Consider the following 21,766-nt stretch of genomic DNA (forward strand, 5'->3'; position numbering starts at 1 on the left):
ATGTTCATGCATATGATAAATAAGCCGATATCCATTGTCGCCAAGTAGAGCCAAAGCCGAGTTAGGATAGCATGAAATCCAAATACCGCCAACTAACTGAGGCTAAGGCTTTTTCATAGTCCACTTTAAAGATGAGCAGTTTTTTTCCGCTTTTTGAACCACTCCATGATTACGCTAAGCATTAGAGGACCATCGAGAATTTGACGACCCCGGATGAAAGCGGTTTGTTCCGAACTGACGACCTTGTCAATCACACATGAAACTTCTGCTGGTAAGGATCTTGGCAACTATAGAAAAAACATAATTGTGTTTGCCTTTCGAAAAAATAAAAAATTATTGATTATATGTTCTTTTTTTCTTCTTTTCTTTATAATATACAGTACTATATATTATTATAATTATATATTATATATACTCCATTATAATAAGCGTCCACAATTGGTTGTTGTCATCTAGATTGAATAAAGAATGAAGAGTTTAGCAGTTCGTTGGAAATCAAGGTGAAGTGTTACGAAAATGAAAACTTAAAATCACATGAATTTGATTGTACGTGATCAGAAGGCGACAGCAGATGTACCAAAATATCCACATACAACTTTACAACAATTTAACAAAGGATTTATTGATCTTGGAAAGAAACTCATTACAATATTAGAACAACTACAATGCTTACACCTTGGGTTTTTCATAGAAAAGAATTTGTTTTGCAGGCTTAAAGAGGTACTTTGAACCATACGTTGAGCGAGTTGCATCGACCAACAAATGATATTGTAATATGACATATAGTAGGACCGGCAAGATAGCAAAAGTACCGATAAGGATAGGTATCCATTTCATGTGTTTATGGTATAGGACAAAGAAACTGAGACTGAAAGCGACCATCATTGTTGTTATAGAGAGGAAAAGAGTTACTAGACCTAACATCAGCTTATTGGGTAGTGATTCCTCAAAATCACGTTCAGCATAACGAGATGTGAGGATAGATAAGAATGTGAGTATTGAAGCCGATGATAAGAATAGAGATATTGCATCCGCCACAACAAATACCTTAAAGGTTAGCTGCCAATAGAAGATGGGGAAACCATAATTTTGGTCGTATCCGCCGGGAACTGTAAAAGCCGCTGCAAAAACTATTGTGGCAATAAGTGCCGCAACAACCATACATTGGTTTGCCGTTCCTTTCATCCACTTCTCACCAGCTGTTATAAGATGTTTGTGTTCCTCGGTGAATAACTCACGTGGTGTTAGACCATCTTTGTTCCTACGTTCTCTCAAATGAGGAGGGATCATAGACTCTACTTCCTACAACACAAAAAGTAGGAAAAGTAACAAACCACTAGTAGTAGTAACCCAAAATACTTTATCATCATGAATCAAAAGGAAGCAATTCATAATTTGGAAAAGTATTTTTGTACTACCTTGAACCATAATAGTTCACGTTGCATTTGTAAAGCAGCTCCCGATACATTTTCAAGTCGTTTCTTTTTAGTTATTTTTCCAGCTAAATGCAACATATTGTTGCCTTCTTCATCACTTAGAGGAGTTACTAGATCTTTCATTGAGCCTATCTCATACAATAGGTTGTAGATACCTTTACGACGATACTTGACAGCAACATGAAATATACTTAACAAATTATCATTTACTTTCCATATGAGATCAGGATACTGACGAATGAGCTCGACTACAAATTCAGTGTTGCCCATTTCCGCTGCGACAAACAATATTCGAGAAGAGTGTGTTTCGTTTGCACGTCCTCTGATTATATTCTCGGCTTTATCATGCATCTTATCAATATGATTTAAAAAGATTCTTTGCAGTCGCAGGGCTAGAATTCTATCCTCATCACCAGAAACTGGCGGCCATTTGATGATGTTTTTGGTTTCGACATTCATGGTCACAATATGTTTAGAAATTAGTTTTTGTAGTTGCAGAGCTTGATCTACCTTTCCAAAAGCTGACACAGTGTCTTGGTTAACAGAATCTGGACATCCTCTGATTATGTTCTGGGTTCCAACATGTATGTTCACAAGATGATCATAAATGAGTTCTTGTAGTTGTAGAGCTAAATATACTTTTTTTGCAGAAGCCGATTCAGTGTCTTGACTGGTCAAATCTGGTGGGTCTCTGAGTATGTTTTGAGTTTCAATGTGCATTTTGTGATGATGTTCAGAAATGAGTTTTCGTAGTTGAAGAGCTTGAACGACCTTTCCAGACGCTGCTGGTGTGTCGTCTTGCTTAATCATATCAACCGGCCCTCTGATTATTTTATCAATTTCACTCTTAGGTTTCTTTGCGATGTCTTTCCAAACAATTCTTAGTAACTGCAATGCCTCGCTATCCTTTTCAGGTGGTCCCACCATAACACCAATGACTGAAAAAACTGAAAGTAACAACCAGAAAAGAAGCCATGTTGATGACACCATATATTTATAAGTGCAAAATGATGAATGATGTTAGTAACTATTAGACTATTGTATTAGAATTTAGAATGTCTATAGTTAGGTACTATGGCCGAATCCAATTGTATAGATGGGCTTGGATCCATTAGGGTAAATTAGGTTTGAATATGTTACTTTGTACTCTATATATATTGTATCTATAATAAACAATGACCTACGGGGTTTATTCAATTACATGGTATTAGAGCGGGTTCTCCAACCCTCGGACCTCTTCTTCTCTGCCGCCACGACCAAAAACAGTTGGCCGCCACCTTTCTGACCTCTTCTTCGCATCCTCGTCGCGATTATATCATACACCATAATTTTATTTTATTTTTCAAGCGAGTACTTACACAGGCTTCTATATTTTTTCTTACACACCACCTTCTGTTCTCTCTAATCTTGCTATATCAATTAATATTGATTCTACTGTTTCTCGCATCTAACGAATCACACGACAAGAATCCTGTCTTTTGTGGTGTAACTAGCAAGTATGTACGCCAGATCAACTTTACTGAAACAATTAGTGCAAGATTTCAAGATCTTCTTATCATCTTTTTTTTTTTTTTTTCTCTCTTTTTCTACAATCTCTTCTCTAGTCTCTGTTTTTTTATACAAAAAAAAAATAAAAATAAAAATAAAAAATAAAAAAATCTTAAATCTTCTTCCTATCTTCCGCACATTTTCTTGGTTCTCTGCTATTTAATCAATATAGCAGCTTTACTTTTTAATCTCGTGTGTTGACTTTTCGCTGACCATTCCATTCGGATCAGCCCATCATAGCAAAGTCCTTCGTTACTTCTTTTCTTTCCTTTAATCCTCTAATATATTACTATCTTGAATATTTTCTTTTCCAATCAATCTTTTGAACTTTATTTATAATCTTCTTTATAACATGATCATCTTATTTACTAGTGAACTGTTACCAAAAAGAGACATGTACATCTCACTCATCTCTTTTATTTTCTCAATATCTTTCCCAAAAAAAATAAAAAAAAATAAATGCTATATCTACTCGTATCTTCATCATATATTTCCTTCTTCTATTTTCTCTATATTTAATTCCTATTTTTTCTTCTCTTATTTTGTTCACTTGCTAAAAAAAATTATGTTTATGTCCGGATCTTCTCAACCTCTTTTCTATAAACATCTTTATTTTATTCTCTTTCCTATAAACATCTTTATTTTATTCTCTTTCCTATAACAATAAAAACAATAAAAAAATACCAAATATATCTCCTACATGGCTACATATGTGTTTCATATTTTTACATCTTTTATTTTGTTTCCTTTCATAAAAACGAAGAAAAAAAAAGCTACAACTTATCTTCATTATCTTTTCTTATAATCTCCCACCATCTTGCCTTTTCTAATTTCATTTTTCCTATTCTAAATACTTTTTCTCGATTCTCAAAATTCTATATTTTCTCGAATTTATATTTTCCCATCAAGTTATTTCTTAACATCTCACTCGAATTCTTTTCCATAAATAACAATTCTATATTTTCTTTCATGTTTTTTACTCGTTTATACGAAGAAAAAAAAAAAAGAAAGTCACGGAATCAAGACTACGAGCTCCAATATGAAGACGGTTGCTATAGTTTCAGTTTTATTATGTTCATAATGTTATATCATGTATAGGTATTTACGTCCAGTTAGAGCGTCTATAATTTCCTCCCGCTCAAACAGCGGGGGAATATTAGACTATTGTATTAGAATTTAGAATGTCTATAGTTAGGTACTATGGCCAATCCAATTGTATAGATGGGCTTGGATCCATTAGGGTAAATTAGGTTTGAATATGTTACTTTGTACTCTATATATATTATATATTATATATTATTTATTTATTTACCTATATCTAAAAGGCACAAGTCAAATGAATAGTACTACTTCTTTTTCAACTTTTAACAAACTTAGTTCCCCAACTTTTATTAAAATACAAATCGCACCCCTCTTTATACTATTATTAAAATACAAATCGCACCCCACTTTATACGTATATTTTTTCCTAAATTTCACAAACTTAACCCACTAACTTTTATTAAAATACAAATCGAACCCCCACTTTACTAACTTTTTTTTTATTTACTAATATTCAATTTTCACAAACTTAACCCCTTAACTTTTATTAAAATAGAAATAGAACTCCCACTTTATACGTATATTTTTTTCAAATTTCACAAACTTAACCCCCTAACTTTTATTAAAATACAAATCGAACCCCCACTTTACTAACTTTTTTTTAAATAAAACCCGAACGCTAAAAGAAGCAACTTTCACAAAAGGAACAACCCTTCAATGTTAGATGTCGAAAAAAATTCTTTTTTACAAAATAGATCAAGACTTTTTTTTTAACTCGCATTCAAAACGGAGTCTCCGGCGCGAAGCGAGGGCTCAACATCTAGTTGTATCTATAATAAACAATGACCTACGGGGTTTATTCAATTACATAGGTAAATAGATTTTGGAAAATTAATGTCTTGTTACAATTTGATCTCTGGACGTGTCAGTATCTAACTATAGACATTCTAAATTCTAATACAATAGTCTAATAGTAACTAAATTAAATACTTAAATTGAACCTACCATACTTAAAATAAGAACACTTTTAGTATCCATGCTCAACAAAATTCATACCTAATCGGCTATATCTGCATTATGTATGATTTACGATGTATGAATGGAATTATGTATGCATGTGTGTCTGGAGATTATCTACCTGAATTGATAATCCTCCAAACGACATTAGATTTTGTTTCCGAAAAAGCATCAGGCTTTCGAGCCAAAAGTCCAAGTACAATCCCGCTGCCAGCAAATTCTGGGCGATTTTTTACTGTTTGTAGTGCGACATCTTGCAGCATTGACAATTGGTTTATAAGGGATCATTAAAAGCAACAACAATCAAAATGTAAGCCAAATCAGAAAAGAATTATTATTGTTTTTAAATTTAATAATGGACATAAACCATCTATTTAAGGTTTTGTTAACTAGTTACTATATAACATTATAGGTTTTGTTAACTAGTTACTCCCTCCGTCTCATTACAAATGTCCACTTACTTTTTGCACACAGTTTTAGGAAATCCCACTAACTTCATTCTCCACCAATAAGAAATCTTCTCTCTCCAGAATAACCTATTCTCATTGGTTGAAACACAAAGTGGACACTTGATATGGGACATCCCAAAATAGAAATGTAGACACTTGTGGCGGGACGGAGGTAGTACTATATAACATTATCTAATAAGTAATACAAATAAACACTAGAAATTAAAAAAAATAAAATAAAATAAAAAAAAGACTAAGGCCCAGTTTGTTTTTTTATTAAGTTTTGTTGTCTGAATTTAAATAAGACGTCTGTGAGGAATAAATGATGAACAAATAATTAATGTTTGTTTTATGTGTTGAATAACTATCAGAATAATTTAATTTACCAAATTAACCATGTACATGGGCAGTTACTAGAGCAATTACTAATACGTCGGGACCTAAATAGAAATTCACACTTATTTGAATTTTTTATCTTTAAGATGTGACTTATTTAATAAGTCAAAAACAAACATTTGTCAATGACTTTCCATATTAAGTTTTATATTTTTAAGTCCATTAAGTCCTAATCAAACATGGCCTAACTAACCCCATTGTTTGAAACAATAAACCTATAGTTTAAATCATTATATAACCTTAGGAAGCACCCTAAAAAAAAAAAAAACTCTACCTGCTCAAAACTTGTAAATAGTTAATGAATAATAACTCTTATCAAAACAGGATTAGAGAATAGACTAAATAGCTTACCGAACATATCAGCCTCCACAAATTTCTGAAGCAGCCAACCGCGATTCTGAGGTGTCCAACCATCATCGCCCAACTCCTTAGAATTTTCATACATATACTTAACCACTTCATAATTTCCATGCAAAGCAGCTACATACAGTGGCATTGTTTTTCCCCCAGCACCAGGGATGGTCAACAACTTACTATTTTTTTCAGCCATAATCATAACCGTTTTAACGTTACCGGCTGCAGCTGCTAAATAGAGGGCGGTGTTGTGATTTTCATTTTGAAGTGCCAAGTCTTCTTTTTCCATCATATCCACCAAATTTTTCACAAACTTTTCTCCATGTCTGCTTCTTTTAGCTGATGCTGCAACGTGAAGTGCAGTTTCGCCATTTTCAGTTATACTATAACGAACCAACTCTGGTTTCTCATCAAGAATGACTCTAGCAGCTTTCCAATCACCTTTAATGGATGCTTTGTATAAAGGGACGCCAATTTTGTTGTAATCTTCTCTAAGTCCTATAAAGTATTAGCAGTTTCAATGCAAATTAAGTTGGTACGTACCAGGTTTAATTATTATAACTACAATATTCTTTTTACTGAAAATCAATTGTAAACCAGACCTAACCACGCAGGCTTGTCTGAGTGGTTACCGAGCTACCAAATTGTTCAAAAAGGGAGTGTGACTAAAGGGGGCGCATAATGCACAATTCACCCGGTACCAGGTATCGCGCTCGGGGGGCTTGATTACCCGAGGTTTTACCTGGGGGAGCCAATGTGTTCGTTCATATAATAGGATAGTGGATAGTTTCCTCGTTTAACACCCCCCCCCCAAAAAAAATCTAAATCAGACCTAATTTCATCTTTTACAGGGTTTTCAGATAACAGAGCATAGTATAAAGCGAGAAAAAAATTTCAAATTATTAAATCCATAAACCAAACAAAAGACTCGTCTTTAAACAGCTGAGGAATCACTTACCCTTCATGCTTTAATTATGTTTAATAGTCGGAAAATGCATCAATTCTACCTGAAACACTCTTTTATGTATCCAAAGTTTCATAAATTTCGATTGTTCATATCGAATTTTTTATCGATTGTAACGGGTCATGTGACACCAGTTTAATGATGTCAAGGTTGTTGCATTACCAAAAGTACCATCAATATAACATCATATAGTTACAATAGAAATAATTGAAAGTTTGATGGGTATAATTGAAAATTGAACCTTAAAAATAAAGAAGGAACAAATTAGTAAAATGGGTATACAGCAAACAATAATTGTTACCCATAAGTAGATCTTGGCAAGGTAGATTAGGAGTTAATCGTCTTGTGTTAGCATTTGAAGGAACCGTGATTTTAACTTCGTGTTGTTGCTGTTGGTGGCTTAAAGGAGACGAGTCGTCTATTGAGTCAAACTTCACACCATTTGGTTTTACTTGAGACGTGTTAGCGGCAGGTGATGAAACTGAAATGCCGATTTCATGCTGCTGCTTCTGGCTTTTAAGAATCTGCTCAACTGCGTCTGCTAATTTCTCACTAGTTTGATCCATTATCTAAACAAAATGACACAGTTATATATCTAATTGTTAATTGTTAAAACATGTTAATTGCATAACAACAACATAAGTACAAGATTTCAGGAGTAATTGATGCATATCTCTGCGTTAGATACTCAGATCAATGTTGAGAGATTATTATGTATCTGTGTATGAAACAAAGTCAACTAAAAAGACTTTAAGATGTGATTAGTTCAAGATGATGAATTGTACACTATTAAGTTGGTTAAGTCAACGTCAACGTCAACGTCAACGTCAACGTCAGCGGCATACAAATGTTAAATTGTTTGGTAAGTAATTCACTTTATTATTTATTTCTTTATTTTTGAAGTAAATAAATAAACCAAAAAGTTACTAACATAAAAAGACTTAACTTTTCAATAATGGAAAAATCACTTTAACCGGAACTCAAAGGATTATGATTCAATTTTATGTATATAAAATAGTTGTTTTTTTAAGTTTGGAGTTGTTGTGATCTGCGCACTCATAAGACCCGAAAAATTAATAGAATAATTAAGTAATAAATAAAGACACGAGGTTTTACGTGGTTCGACGTGAGGCATAGTCCACGGATGGAAGCAGTGATGGATTTTTCTAGTAGGTATGGCAACCTGAGGTTATAATGTATCACTCAATCTAAGCTCCGAAAATAATAATAAAGTATTTGGACCACTCGCTAGATTATTACATTTCTCTCGTAACTCACTCGTATAGAATTATGATTAACAATTCTATACCGTCTCTATTTTCTACAATACTTATCACAAGAGTTATTATAGAACTCTTTCAAGTATGTATCTTCGATAATCAAATGATGTTCCAGCCATGGCATTTTATAGTTGAGATGTACGTACAGAAGGACACTTTGAATTGCCTACTACTTCTTTTACCATTTGCTTAAAACATGTTGAAAATAAAGGTTTTCCATCAAATAGTAAGTTGTGTGTAATGGAATTTAACAAGTCCATAATAATATGTTCATGTAGTTAACTTAATTACAAAACCAATTTGAATTAGAGTTGAAACGAGCGGAAGCAAAATGTTAAATACATGTTTATAAGTTTATCCATTTAGTTAAATTCCATGTAAATATCAAGTCTTGAATATATGCTTACAAATAAGAATAAGTAGAGAAGATTCATACCTCCTCAAGCTAGTTGAGGGTTGTTTTCAATGAGCAAGATGATGATGAAGATGATGGAAAATGGAGCTTCTAACTTGAAGCCTCAAGCAAGTAATACCCCAAGCAATAACCCCAACACCCTTGCCTTTAGTTACGATTTGATTAACACTTGAAACAAACTTGAAAAAACAAAATTAGAACCCTCTTTTGTTCCCTAATAGCTCATGGCCAGAACAGCTGCAGCAAGGGAGTTTATGCAGTTTTTTTTTTTTTTTTTTTTTTTTGATGTGTATTGCATGTGTCTTGAGTCTCCAAGAGAGCCTTGGTACTTATGCATCTTGAAAATGGAAGTAGCCATCCAAATGGTTAGTCAAATGACATGCCTACATGGACTCCAATGCCACTCTCAAGTTAGTTTTTAAAATAAGTTTTATAAAAGATAAATTTTTATAAAACTATTTTATAAAACTTCCATTCCATTTTATATATACATTTTATTATATAAAATCAATTTATATAAAAAATGTAACATAAATTAATTAATTATTTAACCTATAAATAATTAAATCCATATTATATAAATTATTCCATAATTTATATATATGTACACATCAAGTAATATTTCAGAAAACCATTTTTCTTAAAGTTCAAGTGTCGCGTATTTAATCAATGATCCAATCGTTAAGATTAAATACGTATAAGGTGTCGGTAAGCTTGTTATTGGGTATGACCCGACTTGGATCAAAACATATTAGCCACGTTAATTTAATATGTCTCTCGGGCATACGAAATACCTTCAATCTCCCACTTGCACGAGAAACATAAGAAATTAATGCAAGTGATGGATACCACCTAACGACCGTCCATCACCCCCAATATGTTATGACTTTGTGCCATTCAATAACATCATCCCTTTCGACTTCCCATCTCGAATATGAATAGGTGAATATTTCATTTATCCTTTCATCCTAGATGTCATGTTAAATCCAAGAGATACAGAGTGATCACTCTCTTCTAGATTTAACTTTATTAGGCCTTAGACATCTGACTCTCAACGAATAAGAGGGACAAATTCCATCTTGACTACATACGTCCTAAATATACACCTTGCATTATACCTGAGCTCTTCCTTATGAACTACCATATTTCAGAATAGCGAAGGAAAGAATCAAGGCACGATACTTGGTAAATATCCGAACCCAATATGGATCTCAAGTCAGAGGATACAATGATATTCGCCTTTACTCAAGATTACATGTGATCAACCACAAAGACTCCATTTAGTAAGTCTTGAGGGCGGGTCTTCCAATATTTGTATCCCACAAATATCTATGAACCTTGGTTGCAACCTTGCACCACATTCATCCTTTGAATGTATACCAATTCAAGTTCATAATAGTCTAAACCTCACACTTGCTCCCACAAATGTGATCGACTATGGAATTTAGAATAATTACTTATTCATGGATAAAATATGCAAAATAGGAACATAACTCAAAATAAATTAATACCATAATTCTATTAATGAGTTTGAACAATTTCGTTCCGTTACAATACTTAAAACAGATCATGACCAATCACTAGAATATCGAAGTCCTAATGCATAAACATGTCCTGTATGTTTTGCTCCATGTAAGAGCTTCGTGAGAGGATCCGCTATATTAAGATCTGTTTGAACTTTGCGAATACATATCTTTCCCTTTTCAACCTCATCCCTTATGTAGTTGAATCTCCGCTCAATGTGACGGGTCTTTTGGTGAGCACGAGGTTCCTTGATTTGAGCAATCGCACCCTCGTTGTCACAAAAGATCTCAAGAGGGACCTGAATGGAAGGGACTACTCCTAAGTCGTCGATGAATTTCTTCATCCATGCAGCTTCCTGAGCTGCCAATGAGGCGGCAATGTACTCCGACTCTGTAGTAGATAATGCAACAACATCCTGTTTTGAACTCTTCCAAGAGACTGCACCTCCATTTAACGTGAAGACATAACCGGACTGTGATCGAGAATCATCTTGATCAGTTTGGAAACTCGCGTCCACGTAACCCTTTACTGCGAGTTCCTCCTCACCAGACCCATATATTAGAAACATATCCTTAGTCCTCCTAAGGTATTTTAATATACTTTTAACCGCAATCCAATGGCTGTTTCCTGGGTTATTCTGGTATCTACTTGTCAAGCTAAGAGCGCATGACACATCCGGTCTAGTGCATATCATTGCATACATGATTGACCCAATAGCAGATGCATACGGGACTTTCTTCATTCTCTCTTGTTCATCTTTCGTGGTAGGGCACTGAGATGAACTGAGAAGCGTTCCTCTTTGAATAGGTACCAAACCATTTTTAGAGTTCTCCATCTTGAACCTTTTCAAGACCTTTTCAATGTATGCACTTTGATTCAAACCTATCAGTTTCTTGAATCTATCCCTGTAGATCCCAATCCCCAAAACGTATTGGGCTTCTCCAAGATCCTTAATGGAGAAGCATTTACTTAGCCAAGTTTTAACATTTTGCATTGCCGGAATATCATTTCCAAATAACAATATATCATCCACATATAGTACAAGGAACATGATAGTGCTCCCACTAGCTTTCTTGTATACACAAGCTTCATCACCATTTTTAATGAAGCCAAATTTCTTGGCCTCCTCATTGAAACGATGATTCCACATTCTAGATGCTTGTTTCAATCCGTAGATTGACTTCTTTAACTTGCATATCTTTTTAGGATATTTCGGATCAACAAAACCTTCAGGCTGAACCATATAGACATCTTCCTCAAGATGTCCATTTAGGAAAGTAGTCTTGATGTCCATTTGCCATATTTCATAATCATAATGAGCAGCAATGGCAAGCAATATCCTAATAGACTTTAGCATTGCCACAGGCGAAAAAGTTTCATCATAGTCAACCCCTTGAGTTTGAGTGAAACCTTTTGCTACAAGTCTAGCTTTATATGTATCCAAGTTTCCATGTATGTCGGTTTTCATTTTGAAAAGCCATTTACAATCAACTAGCCTTGAGCCAGTAGGTTGTGCAACAAGTTCCCAAACTTGGTTGTCATACATGGATTGCATCTCGGCGTTCATGGCTTCTTGCCATTTATCTTTATCAATCCTTGATAAGGAATCTTGGTAGTTTGTTGGTTCATCAAAATCAACCACATAGCAACCATCCATGAGAAACCCATATCTCTCATCAGGATTACTAATCCTACCAGATCTGCGAACGTCTTGTATACTTTGATCATCCATTTGATCATTCTCAACATTTTCATGTTGAGTGCTAGTGTCAACCAATTGTGTATCATCTACTTGATCTTGAACCTCTTCAAGATCTATCTTCTTTTCACTATTATCTTCCATTAGGAACTTAGCTTCAAGGAATTCAGCCTTTCGAGCAACAAATACATTTTGCTCGGTTGGATCATAGAAATAGTATCCCATATTATCCTTGGGATATCCTATGAAGATACACTTCGTGGATCGAGCATTCAACTTATTAGGGACGTAACGCTTAGGGTAAGCTTCACATCCCCATACCTTTAAGTATGACAGAGATAGAGGTTTTCCAAACCACATCTCATGAGGAGTTCGTTCCACTTTCTTGGTTAGGGCCATATTTAAAATACGAGCCGCGGAGCATACACGATAACCCCAAAATGATTGAGGTAACGAGCTTCTAGCCATCATAGATCAAACCATATCCATTAGGGTTCGGTTCCTCCGTTTGGAAACTCCATTAAGTTGGGGTGTTCCAGGAGGAGTGAGTTGCGAGATAATCTCACAACTTTTAAGATGATTTTGGAAAGCATCGCTTAGGTATTCACCTCCTCTATCGGTACGAAGTACCTTGATTATCTTATTGAGTTGATTTTGTACTTCATTTTGATATTCCTTGAATGCTTCAAAAGTTTTGTCCTTGTGTCTTAATAAGTAGACATATCCGAAACGACCGAAGTCATCAATGAAAGTAACGAAGTATCTTTCACCATTCCTAGTTATGGGCTAAAAGGGTCCACATACATCCGAATGTATTAATCCCAATAAGTCCTTAGCCCTTTCATAGGTCCCTTTAAAAGGTGCTTTAGTCATTTTGCCTTGTAAACAAGATTCACATACATCAAACGAGTCTAGTTCATTTGATTTCAAAAGTCCATTCTTTTAAAGTGTATGTATTCGATTCTTGTTTATGTGACCAAGGCGACAATGCCATAAGTAGGAATCACTCAAATCCCTTTTGAGTTTCTTGGTGTTTGCATGGAACATTGAGCTATTGAATGATGTGTCATCATGAACCAATTCATAAATACCATTCAAAGGCGAAGCCTTAAAATAGAACACATTACCTAAATAAACATGGATATCATCATTAATGAAATTAAGATTAAAACCATATTGTTTCAAACGGGATACAGAAATAATGTTTCGTGATAAATCGGGTGCATACAAATTTTTTTTCAAAATAAGCTCCAAACCACTTGGAAGCCTTAAAACAAAGTCTCCTTGAGCTTTCACTTGCACGCTTGCTCCATTTCCCATGAAGAGACTTGTTGTTCCCGCATCTTGATTACTTCTTTTGAACCCCTGCAAAGAATTACAAATATGAGTTCCACATCCTGTGTCTAATACCCATGTATTAGAAGAAGTAATACTAAGCTCAACGTATACCATATATATATTACCCGAGGTTTGCCCTGCATCCCTCTTTTCTTTCAACTCCTTTAGGTAGACCGGGCAGTTGCGTTTCCAGTGACCCATTTCACCGCAACCAAAGCACGGATCCTCCTTGGGGTTTGCTTTTCCAGCAACCTTTTGGTTCTTGTTATTGTTGGTTGGGGTAACCATCTTCCCCTTTCCTTTGCCCTTGCCTTGGTAGGTAGGTCATTTCCTCTTAGCCACCTTTGGCTTAGAATTGTTATTGTTTTTGGACCCGCCTTCATTGATCATAAACATGGGTGAAGCCCTTTTACCCATGCTCGCTTCGGCCATCTTGAGCATGGCATGTAATTCGCCAATGCTCTTATCCCATCCATTCATGTTGTTATTCATTACAAATGTGTCAAACCTCTTTGACAAGGAATTAAGGATAAGGTCCGTGGCTAATTCATTTGACATATTGCAGTTTAGACGGTTCGCTCGATCAATTAGGCTTTTCATCTTAAGGACATAAGATGAAACGGATTGGGAGTCGTCCATCCGACATGCATGAAGCGCTCGAACCGTTTCGAAGCGCTCGACACGAGCTTGTTGAAGGAACATCTCCTTCAATTGTGTGATCATGTCATATGCACTATGATGCTCGAAATCCTTTTGGAGCTCAGGTATCATAGTCCTAAGCATGAGGCAAGAAACTTGCACCGAATCGGTGCAATATTTCTCCCAATAAGCCATGCCTTTCGTATCATCCTCGTCCGGTTGATCGTGAATGGGGTTTTCCAACACATATGCCCTATCCTCAAGTTTGAGGACGATTCTTAGATTGCGGAACCAATCCATGAAGTTCATATGGTTGAGTTTTTCTTTTTCGAGGATTGACCTCAACGATAGGTTGTTAAAGTTGATTGGTGTGTTTGGAATGTTGTTGTTATTAGCAGCCATCTACAAAATTTAACAAAGTTTTTTAAGTATCAATTTTAATTTAACAATCAATACCCTTTAAATCCAATTGATATTTATTAAATTTTAGAATCCAACGGTAAACCAAATTTCAGTTAGGTGACCTTTATCCCGTCATTTGATTTAGCTAGGTAGTCATTATATGACAATTGCAATCCTTTTGCAACTTCTAAGTTATGGGATCATGCAATCCTTTTGCATGGCATATTTATCCCATCAACGCCTATTTGTTCCTCATGCTTCGGTGACCCTAAGTTCATGATTCCCAAATTCAAGTCGTTCTACTTATGTAAACGTGTAAATTTAACATACAAGTGGTTAGGTGACCTTTATCCCACAAGTGTGCGAAATTCACCTTAATCATATTAGTTTGCTCATAACGGTTAGGTGACCTTTATCCCATTAAGAGTTCCCTAATATTTTTAAGTGTCACACAAAAGGATGGCGTTTAACTTGTTTGACTTGTAATAAGGGATTTTAAGTTTTCAGTATTTCTAGTTTAAGAAAACTTTTATGCCGTACACCAACATGCATTTAGTGTATGGTACTTATGAAAAACCATTTTCATGTCTTGTAATTAAGCCAATTACTTGATATAAACCATTTTATATATGATCCTTTTCATGTTCTTAATAGCCGTTTATTAATGTCCTTTTGCCACTATTAATTTAACCAATTAAATTATCGTTTTGCATGTCGCTATTAATGTCTAATTTAACCAATTAAATTTCCATTTTGCTTGTTGTTAACTTGTGTGATTAACTTGTAGCATACAAACAAACAATCCACAATCATATAATAAACAACCATGCATGCAAAACAAATATGTTCACAATCAAGCCAATTTGGTGGACATTTGTTTAGCCGAAAACAAATGTCACCGGTTAAGGGGTTATAACACAAAGTAGGAGATTTTAAATCTCCCACTTAATCTTGCATCCTTCCTTGTGTTCTTCATTGTCACCTTCTTGAATCTTCAATTTTTTTACAAAATATATCCTAATACATTTTGTCTAGAAAATGAAATACAACATAATCTATTTTACATACCAAATATAAAATAAATTACATGACTAAAAGAATAATATTACAAACCAATTGAATAATTAATATTACAAACCAAAATGAATGAATATTACATCAACCAAACATACAACCAAACACAAGGCCAAGGCTTAGATTGTGAACATCATCATACAACCAAATATAAACCAAATAGAAGAGCCCAAAACCCACTTTTGGGACTCCTATAATTCGGCCAAAATACATACCCACCCAAACCCGAAAATTTTTGTATTCCATTTTCATGCATGTACTTGGAATGCAAATATAGTGGGTTTAAAGACAATATAAGAAGTATAATCCATAGACCTCGGCTCTAGATACCATTGATGGAATTTAACAAGTCCATAATAACATGTTCATGTAGTTAACTTAATTACAAAACCAATTTGAATTAGAGTTGAAACGAGCAGAAGCATAATGTTAAATACATCTTTATAAGTTTATCCATTTAGTTAAATTCCATGTAAATATCAAGTCTTGAATATATGCTTACAAATAAGAATAAGTAGAGAAGATTCATACCTCCTCAAGCTAGTTGAGGGTTGTTTTCAATGAGCAAGATGATGATGAAGATGATGGAAAATGGAGCTTCTAACTTGAAGCCTCAAGCAAGTAATACCCCAAGCAATAACCCCAACACCCTTGCCTTTAGTTAGGATTTGATTAACACTTGAAACAAACTTGCAAAAACAAAATTAGAACCCTCTTTTGTTCCCTAATAGCTCACGGACAGAACAGCTGCAGCAAGGGAGTTTATGCAGTTTTTTTTTTTTTTTTTTTTTTTTGTATTTTGTATTTTGATGTGTATTGCATGTGTCTTGAGTCTCCAAGAGAGCCTTGGTACTTATGCATCTTGAAAATGGAAGTAGCCATTCAAATGGTTAGTCAAATGGCATGCCTACATGGACTCCAATGCCACTCTCAAGTTAGTTTTTAAAATAAGTTTTATAAAAGATAAATTTTTATAAAACTATTTTATAAAACTTCCATTCAATTTTATATATACATTTTATTATATAAAACCAATTTATATAAAAATGTAACATAAATTAATTAATTATTTAACCTATAAATAATTAAATCCATATTATATAAATTATTCCATAATTTATATATATGTACACATCAAGTAATATTTCAGAAAACCAATTTTCTTAAAGTTCAAGTGTCGCGTATTTAATCAATGATCCAATTGTTAAGATTAAATACGTATAAGGTGTCGGTAAGCTTGTTATTGGGTATGACCCGACTTGGATCAAAACATATTAGCCACGTTAATTTAATATGTCTCTCGGGCATACGAAATACCTTCAGTGTATACCCTGCATTATTTGACTTCAATGACATGAAAATCTTGAATGATAATTTGAGCCACCAAACATGTGGCTATTATGCCACCGTCCAACAAATCTCCACTTGCGAATATTCCATTCATTTGTTATCCATTCTCAGTCTCTGCTTTCTGCCAGCCTTCCCAGGCTCATCACTTTCTTCAAACACCAACCAAATCCAAAAAAAGTTCGATTCATTTGTAGTAACTGATTTAGTCAACATATCTGCTGGATAATCTATCGTGCCAATCTTTTTGACCATTATAAGTCCTTCGGATATTACTTCACGAATAAAGTGATATCGTACATTAATGTGTTTGGTTCTCTCATGATACATTTTATTTTTAGTCAAATGTATGACACTCTGGCTATCACAATGCACCATAGTTTCAACCTATTGCAAACCGAGATCACCAACCAAACCCCTCAGCCACTTTGCTTCTTTCACACCCTCAGTCATAGCGATGTATTCTTCTTAATTTGTGGACAAAGCAAAAGTCGATTGTAATGTTGCTTTCCAACTGATAGCACATCTTTCGAGAGTAAAAACATACCCAGTATGAGACCTTCTCTGATCCAAATCTCTAGCATAGTATGAATCAACGTATCCGGTAACATTAGTATTACTGCCGCTATCAAATACTACTCCAATATATGTTGTCCCTCTGAGGTACCGTAGAATCCATTGCACCGCTTGCCAATGAGCTTTTTCTGGACAATCCATATATCTGCTCACCACACTTACCGCCTGTGAAATATCCAGTCTAGTACATACCATAGCATACATAATGCTTGTGAAATATCCGGTCTAGTAATACCATAGCATACATGATGCTACCAACGACACTAGCATATGGAACATGTAACATATGCTCCACTTCCTCCTCAGTTTCCGGTGACAACTCCGATAAAAGTTTGAAATGTGCAGCAAGTGGAGTACTAACTGGTTTGGAGTTATTCATCTCAAAACACTGAAGAACCTTCATAATGTATTTCTTTTGTGACAAATACAATTTTTCCTTCACGTCCATCTCTGACAATCTCCATTTCCAATATCTTCTTAGCTGCACCCAAATCTTTCATCTCAAACTCACTTTTGAGTTAATATATTAACTAATCGATCTCTGACATATTTTTCGAAGCAATCAATATATCATCCACATATAATAGCAAATAAACATATGAGCCATCACGAAGCTTCTTGTGATATACGCAACTATCATAATCACTCCTTGAATAAAATTTACTAGTCACGAATACGTCAAACCGCTTATATCATTGTCGAGGTGATTGCTTCAAGCCATATAATGACTTTTTCAACAAACAAGCATAATCTTCCTTTCTTTGGACAACAAATTCCTCTTGCTGGCGCATGAAGATCCATTCCTCTAACTCACCATGTAAAAATTCCATTTTGACATCCAGTTATTGCGGCTCCATATCAAGTAAAGCAACCATGGAAAGTAACACGTGAATAAAGGTATACTTTATGGCCAGTGAGAAAACTTCATTAAAGTCAATTCCATCTCTCTAAGTAAAGCCTTTTTCTACAAGGCGTGATTTGAACCTTTCATCTTCTACACCCGGAATTACGTCCTTCTTTTTGAAGATCCATTTGCATCAAACAATCTTCTGACCTTTTGGCGGTTTCACCAGCTCCCACATATGATTATTATAAAGAGACTCCATCTCTTCATTCATAGTTACATACCACTTTGCAGATTCTAGGCTACTAATAGCATCACGATATGTAACAAGTTCTTGAACCTCTATATCTTCTGCCATGCTCAAGGCATAGGCTACTGACTTTGCATGCCCAAACCATTATGGTGGTCTTATAGCTCGTCGTTCTCTATCTCTTGCTAGATTATAATTCTATAGATCATGTTGCTCATCTAAGTAATTTTTTGGTGTCATATGATCAACACCAAAGTCATGTACGCCTTCTATAATAGGCTCAATTGGAGTATCTTGTACTACTCCTTGTGGAACTTCTATTTCTTGCTCCACCTGCGATTCAACTTCATGATCTTTTCCAGCAACTACTTGTTCCTCCTCTGTCTTTTTAAACATAGCAGACTCATCAAATGTTGCATCCCTGCTGATAAGAAATCCGGGTGATTTACCATTAGGGCACCACAATCTATAACCCTTCACCCCAACTGCATACCCTAGAAATATGCATCTCTTTGCCCTAGGATCAAGCTTACCATCTTTCACGTGAGCATAAGCAGTACAACCAAAAATCTTCAAATCATTGTAACTTGCAAAGGAACCTGACCATTTCTCCAAAGAAGTTTGACAATCAATTGCCATTGATAGAGACCGATTTACCAAATAACATGTTATGTTGACAACTTCAGCCCAAAATATATTTGGTAATTTTGCACATGAGAGCATACACTTCGCTTGCTCAAGGAGCGTTCTATTCATCCGTTCTGTAATGTCATTATATTGTGGTGTATACCGCATTGTGCGGTGTCTCACAATGCCTTAGTTCCTGCAGAATTCATTGAATTCTCCTTTGCAGAATTCCAGTCCATTGTCTGTTCTCAAGCGCTTGACGAACTTTCCAGTCTGCTTCTCTATCATAATCTTCCATAGCTTGAAATTGACAAAGACTTCATCCTTACATTTAAGGATATAAACCTACACTCTTCTCGAATAGTCATCAACAAAGGTTAACATGTATCTAGCACCACCTTTTGAAGAAACAGGAGATGGACCCAAAGATCTGAATGGATATAATCCAAAGTACCTTTCGTCCTGTAAAACGGTTGTGCCAAAATTTATTCGACTATGTTTTCCAAATACTCAATGCTCGCAGAATTCCAATCATTCAATATTCTGCCAGCACAACAAACCTCTTTTACTAAGCTCCATTAGTCCTCTCTCGCTCATGTGCCCTAGGCGCATGTGCCATAGCTTGGTGGTATCTACATCTTTAACCAATGAAGAAACTCCAGCCGTGCAAGTATGTGTGCTACCCTTTAACAGGTAAAGGCCGTTACACCATTTACCTTCCATCACGACAAGTGCACCTCTTGAAACTTTTAATACTCCACCTCGAGCTTAATACTCGCAGTCGATGGAGTCCAACATACACAAGAAAATAAGATTCTTCTTCAATTTTGGAACATGCCTGACATCTGTCAAAGTGTAACGACCCGGCTTTTTTGACTTGCTTTTGTGCTTTGTGCTTTCACGAAACTGCGTATTTGTGCGTACTGAGTGAGTTTATGCTCTGGGATCTTATTTCATGATAATTACTTTGGTTAATATCTTACAACGTGCTATTAAGTGTTTAATCGCTTAACTTGATCCCCGAATGCTTTTACGACCATTGGTGTCACTTGACGTTTGAAACGAGCTATGTACTTGGTACACGTTTAACTTTGGTCATAAATGGAATATTATGACTACGTAATACTAATTGTTATTTCCTAATAATAATTACTTGGGTTTTTGGATGCTTAATTACGCTTAGTAATTTACTTGTGCTTACTAGTTAGTCTTGTTGGACTTTCTACCTTGTTGGACTCAAGCTCACCCTACTCTAGCTAATGGACTATTTAATTAGCCCAATTTTAATAAGTTTATGACCCATATAAATGTAAGACAAATGCCCAATAATTAGAGGGAACATACTATCATTTTTGTTAACCATAATCACAATTGTTGCATGGGATCCCAACATAAGCACACACTTTAGACAACCATTAACCAAAAAGAAAAAGTTTTCCCCTCCCTTGTCCCCTAAAAGCTACGGCCATGAGGCCTCCCCCACCCCTATAAATACCAAGCCATTTCATTCCATTTTACACTTGATCTCACTCACAATTTACACACACTTACTCTCTTATTTTCTCTCTAGTCTTTCTCACTCTAAAAAGTATAAGTATTAAATTTTCTTCTTCTTCTTCTCTTCTTCATATTCACGACATCATCATCGTCATTTAAAGGATCAAGAATTTTTAGCTTTTGATCTTGTTATATCTTGTAGATTCAAACTTGGGTTTGAATCCTTCAAGAACATGAAAGATTCAAGCTTTCTAGCTTTAAATCTTCATTTACTTGTTAGATCTAGGTTTTCTAACTTATAATTTCTTTATTTTGTTATAAAGATCAAAACTTGTGTTTATGATCTTCATGTAACTTGAAGATCTAGTCTTTTGCTTTAAGGATCTTCAAGAACATTAAAGATCCAAGCTTTCTAGCTTAGGGTTTCTTTATTTTGTTAAAGATCTTAGCTTTTTAGCTTATGGTCTCATTACTTTCATTAGATCTTAGCTTTCTAGCTTATGGTCTCATTAATCTTGTAAAGATCCAAGCTTTCTAGCTTAGGGTTTTCTTAATACTTGAGATTCAAGTTATTATTGTAGATCTCACTTACTTGGAACCTTTTTTTGTTTATTGTGATGATAAAGATCAAGTCTTCATCATCACATATGATGGAGATGCATAAACTTGTGTAAAGTGGACAAAAGTTGAAGCTTTATTGGATTTATGCAATAAAGAGGCAATCTTGATGTTCAAAACTTGTAGAATGATAGATTTTACTCTTAGTTGTGTGTTGATGGTTGAACCTTGGTCAAAGTGATGCTAAAATATCAAAGAGTTGTACACTTGAAGCTTACAAGCATCAAGGATGAGAACCGTGATGAGCATCAAGCACCAAGAATCTCACCGGAGCACTTGTTTGCTAGTTTTCGGGGTCTGATCCGACTCCTGAGCTTTTGTAAAATCAATTTTCAGATAGTTCGTTTCGAGTAGATGACTTTCCGTTTAGGCCTTGACTTAATCCGATATACGGTTTAGGATTTATAGCCTTCCGAAAGTCACTACGCCTT

General features: G+C 35.0%; 1 protein-coding gene across 3 annotated transcripts; it reads right to left on the bottom strand.

Moving 5' to 3' along the window:
• Window positions 1-506: 506 nt before the first annotated feature.
• LOC139861782 (uncharacterized) lies at window positions 507-7,927 on the bottom strand. Of its 3 annotated transcripts, XM_071850288.1 has the most exons (6): window positions 7,852-7,927; window positions 7,507-7,774; window positions 6,239-6,739; window positions 5,164-5,295; window positions 1,419-2,383; window positions 507-1,302 (listed from the first exon to the last, which is right to left on the bottom strand). In XM_071850288.1, the coding sequence occupies exons 2-6, from the start codon at window positions 7,769-7,771 to the stop codon at window positions 670-672; spliced, it is 2,496 nt and encodes an 831-aa protein (XP_071706389.1). In that variant the 5' UTR covers window positions 7,772-7,774; window positions 7,852-7,927; the 3' UTR covers window positions 507-669. The 3 variants fall into 3 exon arrangements, with proteins under 3 accessions (XP_071706389.1, XP_071706387.1, XP_071706390.1); XM_071850286.1 differs by having other exon boundaries at window positions 7,507-7,912; XM_071850289.1 differs by lacking the exon at window positions 5,164-5,295 and having other exon boundaries at window positions 7,507-7,912.
• Between the last annotated feature and the right edge of the window lie 13,839 nt (window positions 7,928-21,766).

The sequence above is a fragment of the Rutidosis leptorrhynchoides genome, chromosome 8, assembly GCF_046630445.1.
Source record: "Rutidosis leptorrhynchoides isolate AG116_Rl617_1_P2 chromosome 8, CSIRO_AGI_Rlap_v1, whole genome shotgun sequence".
NCBI classification, from domain to species: domain Eukaryota; kingdom Viridiplantae; phylum Streptophyta; class Magnoliopsida; order Asterales; family Asteraceae; genus Rutidosis; species Rutidosis leptorrhynchoides.

What these genes read in the sequence shown, in the direction of transcription:
- LOC139861782 (XM_071850288.1), bottom strand. Translation starts at nt 7,771, where the DNA reads ATGGATCAAACTAGTGAGAAATTAGCAGACGCAGTTGAGCAGATTCTT. An exon ending in TTGCCAAGATCTACTTATGG is followed by an intron (nt 6,740 to 7,506) that starts GTAACAATTATT and finishes AATACTTTATAG; the next exon opens with GACTTAGAGAAGATTACAAC. An exon ending in GTGAACTATTATGGTTCAAG is followed by an intron (nt 1,303 to 1,418) that starts GTAGTACAAAAA and finishes TTTGTGTTGTAG; the next exon opens with GAAGTAGAGTCTATGATCCC.